We start from the raw sequence: 6,000 nt of genomic DNA, 5'->3' as shown, positions 1-6,000 counted from the left end.
TTGAACCCAAGACCTTGTGTATGCTAAGCACGTGCCCTACCACTGAGCTCTACACATACCCCAGCAATATTTTTTAAAAATATTAAAAATACAAGCCAGATTGCCTCTAACAAACTCTTTCATGAAACAAATTTGCAGTTCAAACGTTTTTGTACCTTTGCAGAGATAGCCTCTCTTTTACTGAAGCATCTGTTTAGCTAGGAGGTGAGGGTAGAAGATAAAGCCCCACAGTGAAGGGGTCAGCCTGTGGGCTCTGTGGCTGGCCTGTTGCTGCCCTCCTCTGACAATCAACTGTGTTTATACATGCAAATAACTACAACTACTTGTTAAAGTTTAATTGATGGGCAACAATTAGCACTGATGATTTGAGGGAAATGAACAGGCTTGGGTCCAACAAAACATTATCAGTGTAAACTGTCCTGGATTGGGAGGCAGAGGACAGCTCAAGAAGTAAAGAAACACATTAATTTAGGTGGAAAAAAAGGCTGGACTAGAACTGGGACTCAAAGAGCCAGAAGACTGAGCAGTAGAGGGAAGTTGGGGTCTCCTTCAGAATGAACTGAAGTAGAACCTCAGGGACCAGACTTGAATGGCCATTTCCTTATGGTTAATTGTGCTCACTGTTACAGCTTAGACTGGAACAGAATTTTTGCATCTGCCAAATTCTGTAGCTATTTATGTACTTCTACTTATTGCGGATATATTTGGGGATAATAAAATCCTTTGCCTATAAGAAAATAGTATTCTTTTTTTAAGTTGTTATTATCCTCAAGACAGCTAGACCAAGAATGTGTACCTTCCACAGGAACTCTATTTCTCAAGGCTGTGGATACAAGTCAGTGGCAGCAGAGGCTGGATGCCTGGCATTCTAGCTGTGCATTGTTTGATGTCTTGGCATTTGGGCACCAGATTCCCTATAATGTGGCTGTTGCCTCCCAATTATCTTCAAAGTTAGCTCCCAGATTGTTTAGGTTTAGGGCAACATTCAAAGAAAAGTTAACACCTTGTTGTATGTACCATATTTTCTCCTGACCCATTAGAGGAGGTCTGAGGGACACTTCAAAGAAAAGCCACTTTATTTGAGCCAATTTCCCAAATCTCTTTAAGCATCTTTTATTGTGATAAAATACACGTAACATAAAATTTACCATTTTAAGGTATACAGTTTAGTGGCAATAAGAACATTCAAAATGTGCAAACATCACCACTATCTAGGTCTCGTAATGCATTTTTTTCATCTACTGCACAGACTAGAAAATGGCTCCTGAGTTTGAAAAACATAGTTTGAAATGACAGCATATGGTTGAAAAACACTTGTTTTACATAAACATCTCCTAAATCAAACACTTCTAAGAATAACATTTAAACATTAATAGGTAAGTTACTTACCTTCCTGGTCTAAATTGGTCTAAATCCGTTCCAGTACATACGAGCTAAGAATTTCAATATATATTATTTTCTTATCACCAGAGATAATGTACAGCAAACCTACATTATTAGGCTTAGGGTAGCTGAGAAGAAACATTTTCAACTTTGATATATAAAATTGGGACATTCCTCAAGTTTTAAGTGAAGTGAAATATGATACACAGAATTTGATTTTTCAGCTTATTTTCACTATATGATTAAACCAAGAAATATCCTTTTTGTGCCAGTATGTCTCAGTCTTTGTGTTTGTTGCATGTTCTATGAACTGATCAGGTGTATGTGTGAAAGGGTGTGTGAATTTGCTACTCCCCTGAGCTCCTCTCTTGTTCATGATTCCTCTGCCTAGCCCCAGAGTTAGGGCTTATCAAATTCACCTTCTTCTTTTTGCCTGGTCCAAGCTACAGCTCTCTTCTGACCAGGCGCCTTCTTTTGATGGAGTAGCCATCCTAAAATTCTTCTTACTCTCAGCAGAATTAAAAGATGATCCTGACATCCTGGCTCACCTGCCTGAAGGGGCAGGATGCCCCTGAGCCAGATGACCTACAAGCATCTGCAAAGGCATTTTCCTTTAATGTCTTCCCACTATGGAATGGTCTGCGGTCTTTGATGCTTTCCCTGTGATGATTAATCCTAAACCTCCCCTAATCTACCTCCTTGAGTCCCCTGCACAAAAGGTCAGTAGCAGTAATTCTAGACCCCTTTTAACAATAACTCTTTTAACAATAACTGTGGACCCTCTGCAAAACTCAAGATTAACTCAGAGTGAAAGGCAAGAGAAAAAGGCAAAGTGGAAAACTGACTAATATCAACAGATGATTTTGCTGGTTGTCTGACTCACAGATTTTTCTCTAATAACATATTAGAAAATATCAAAAATATGTTGCTTTATCAGTGAATTTCATTGTACATACTTTTTCTTGACAGCGATTTTGATAGTAGTTTTGTCGTCTGAAAAAGTAAAGAGATTGATTTTATTACTTTTGGTTAATAATTTATGTAAATTTCCTCCAAATTCCTAGTCATTGAATCAGATTCCAGCTTGTGCTTGCGAGTTTTTTTTCCTCCCCAGCAATTCACGAAGAAGATAAGGTTTATTTTTTATCTAATCCCCCTAGTTAGCCTCCAAGTATTTAGCCCCTGGGTATAGGACATGCTCTATTACTCAGAGGAGTAGAATGAACACAAACAGTAGAATCGCTGCTGCATATAGTAACACCTACCTGCTATTACCACTCTTGACATACCGGGGCCATGTTTGTTCTGTGGTGAGTTGAGAAGAGCATGAGGTTGGAAAGAGAAAGGATGGGCTAGTCCTTTCTGCCTGGCCTGCTTGATCAGAGCTTTCTGATAATTCATTTTCTATCCTCCTCCTCAAAATTCCTAGTCTCTTCCCTGTGCCCCACAGTAGGAAATGATCTATGGATGATTATTAATAATGGTAGATTAAAATAAAGTGTTTCCAAGCATATGTGATACCAAATTAGATGTAGCTCTTTTCTGGGTATCACAGTAGTCTATGTTCTAATCAAAATAATTTATTATCACGTACTACATGGAACCAAAATTATACCTTACTAAATTGTAGCAAGAGAACCAAATCATGTAAATTATAGAATAATAACAAAGAGTCTTTAAAAATCAAGGCCTAAGACTAGTTCTGATTTATTTTCATACTTTCCTGCCTACATGGATCCCTTGCCTCTCTTCTTCTTGACCTTCTTAAAGGAACAATGGCACTCTATCTTCATTTTTACTTGGCCTGCCCTTGTGTTATCAAATGTATTTCTTTCCCCAAGGCCTAACAATTTAATTTTGAGAAATATAGTCAGACTGTGAAATTAACAACCTAACCCCTAGAAGCAAAAGAAAACTATACAGGTCTCAGCAAGGTTTTGGCAGCAATAGCCCACCCTCAGATAATACCTTTTTTGCAACATGGAACCTGGAACATGTATGCTAACATCAGTGACATAGTTCCTATCCTTTGGCTTCATTTATTTTTCTAAGACCCAGTTTCTTAGGCCAACTCTAGCCCAATTTCCTTTCTGGAGATCCTCTGCAGTCTAAGGCACCCAGATTCTTTTTTCTGCTCTACCTCATACCACAGGCAGCAAGTGGAGTCCTGTGCATTTGTTGCTACCTGTCCCCACAGGCTTTATGTCCCAAAGGCATGAATTTAGATAAAAGGAGACAGCACAGACCTGAGAACAAAACTAACCCCATAGATCAGAAAAGCCTCATATGAGACCAGTAGAAATCAGTTGTAATGATGGATACAATCTGCAATTTGCAATGAGCTCATGATCAGTTTCTCATTGGAGTCAGTTGAGCAGAAACATGCAAATGAACTCAATGTTACGTTGGAAAGTTCCACCACAATTCTAGGAGTGCCATGATAGTCTATCCACTTTTCCCTAGTCTTACGTGGTTTTCTTTGATAGTTGATGCTACTAGAGTGAAGTGTCTAAGGTTTAGGTCATTTGTACTGCCAACCCTCTACTTCTTAAATAAAGATGGCAGTGATATTAATGACAATTAGTTCAGAAGCCCCAAAGATAAGGCATAGACTTTCACAGTTTAATTTGACATGTCATAAAACTATAAAAACCTTTCTGTTTCTGACCTTCTCCTCCACACAACCTCACTTTAATCCAGAAGATACCTGGCCAACCACCCCTTGAAGATTGTGACAAAACTAAATTTTAGTCTGCCTAATCCTTCTGAATATGAATTTTTAATCTAATTAGTGGTCTCCTACTGGTATCTCAGGCCTATAGCTTTGGGATGATGCCTGTTACCTCTTGATCATATATATATGTAGTCCATTCTATTGTCAAAGCCATTTACTCATTCCAGTAGTTGAATGCAATTTAAAAGGAGCACCACTGTATCCTAACATCAGTGTTCCAATCTGAGAAGCCAAAGACTGGGTAGTTCCATGGGTGGCCCTCCCTATGCCTGACATTTTACCCACTGTCCTGCCCTCAATTCACTCTCTGGCATTGCTCATGTCTCCCTGCCTTTTCTCCTGATGCTCTGTGAAGCACAACTGAGGTCAGAAGCAGCGTTTTATTTATCTTGGTATCCCTCTAATACTCAGCACTATTCTTTCTACATAGTAGGTTCTCAAATTTTGATAGATAAATTCCCATTTAACATGTTTTAGATCTATGCATACTTTTCTGTACTCCAAACGAAGGCCACTGTGCAGGTTACAAATCATTAGTGGACTTCTGCAGGCGGCATCTATTTAACTGTCTGCAATTTGTCCTACGTGATGATGTCGGAGGTGTGCAGTAGAGTTATTGATTTGATATCACATCCCTCCTCAAAACCACTGGACTGTCATCTAATGAATTAAATACAAACTGAGCACAATCTTCAGGGCAACAGACTCACTGCTTTCTTTACTCTGTTTCTCCTCTCATCTTCCATCCTAAGCATAAGATCATACTCAGTATCTATATGCAAAGCTTAATTATTACAACTGTTTACCCCGCCACTATCTTATTACATTTGCTTCCTCTTGTCCTGACTTCTTTGGTTCCTAATTCTATTTTATTAAGCTTACTGTGTATGTCCTTTATGTTAGCATTAGAAAAAACAGAGAACTAAGGAGTTAAGGGAAGAGAAGAGAGCAGAGGTGAATGGTGGAAGACATGACGACTCCACAAGTTGAGTCCTGGGAAGCAAGGAGCTACATCAGACCAAGAGGACCAAGCCAAAGGCCTCGAACTCGTGTGTTCTCTGTCAGGTAAAGAAATGTGACACAGGTGCGATGGGCAGAGCCATATGAGTTGATGCTGTAGCTACGTTTTCTTGTGCTCTGGCCTGAAACTGTCCTAGGTATAGCTAAAAATATTTAACTCTGTGTATTTGAGAGGAATGAGGGAGAAGCTCCAGGTCATGTGTAGAGTTCTTCACCTTAGTTGATTTTTAATAAATGGGTATCCAGAGCATTTGCTATTGAAAAGACTCAAGTGACTCTGTGGTTCTGTAGTCTAAGGTGGGGGTGGGGACAAGAGGAAGAGGGAGGAAGGAATTGACACTATATAAAACTATGCATAATCATTATTCTCTCATCTTTATTTCTTGAAACTATCTTATTACTGAGCTGGTCAGCTTCTTTCCTTCAGCATCCTTGTCTCCCATGAGCCCTGAGTAAATCAGACAAACTGACTTCTATCACCTCTAGCTCAAAATCATTTTCTAAAAAGTTTGGTCTGAATGTCAACACCATTTACCACTATACACTACTTTGCTTTACCCAACCATTTTCATCAGAGTTTGGGATTAAAAAAACTATCCTGATCCTCTTTTGGTTTGTTGACTGTTTGAAAGATGACAGTGTTGGGTATGTATATTCTATATGCATGAAATATTATTCAAGTCTGCGGGGACTAGGACATCAGCAGAATAGGTGGCCACCAAGGTTTGAGTGCTGAAAAGCCCCCAGGCCAAAAAAAATCTTCTTCACTGGCCTTTATTTTGCATCATTAGACATTGATTACTTTGGATTACAGTGTAAATATCCTTAGGAAGGGGTAACAGATTAAGTCCCTAATACTATAT

The 6,000-nt window shown here is 39.0% G+C and overlaps 1 protein-coding gene across 2 annotated transcripts in view; it reads right to left on the bottom strand.

Annotated features, from left to right (window-relative positions):
• Window positions 1-1,097: 1,097 nt before the first annotated feature.
• Window positions 1,098-6,000, bottom strand: part of LOC105098809 (fibrous sheath-interacting protein 2-like) — a 32,027-nt gene continuing 27,124 nt past the window's right edge. For both annotated transcript variants that reach the window (XM_064482721.1, XM_064482722.1), the window contains one exon: window positions 1,098-2,376. In XM_064482721.1, coding sequence (XP_064338791.1) covers window positions 2,298-2,376 — 79 coding nt within the window. In that variant the 3' untranslated portion in view covers window positions 1,098-2,297. The remainder of the gene's footprint in view (window positions 2,377-6,000) is intronic.

This window comes from Camelus dromedarius, chromosome X (assembly GCF_036321535.1).
Source record: "Camelus dromedarius isolate mCamDro1 chromosome X, mCamDro1.pat, whole genome shotgun sequence".
Classification (NCBI taxonomy): Eukaryota; Metazoa; Chordata; class Mammalia; order Artiodactyla; family Camelidae; genus Camelus; species Camelus dromedarius.
Note: the sequence above shows the minus strand (reverse complement) of the source record. Positions and strands in the feature narration are given on the sequence as shown.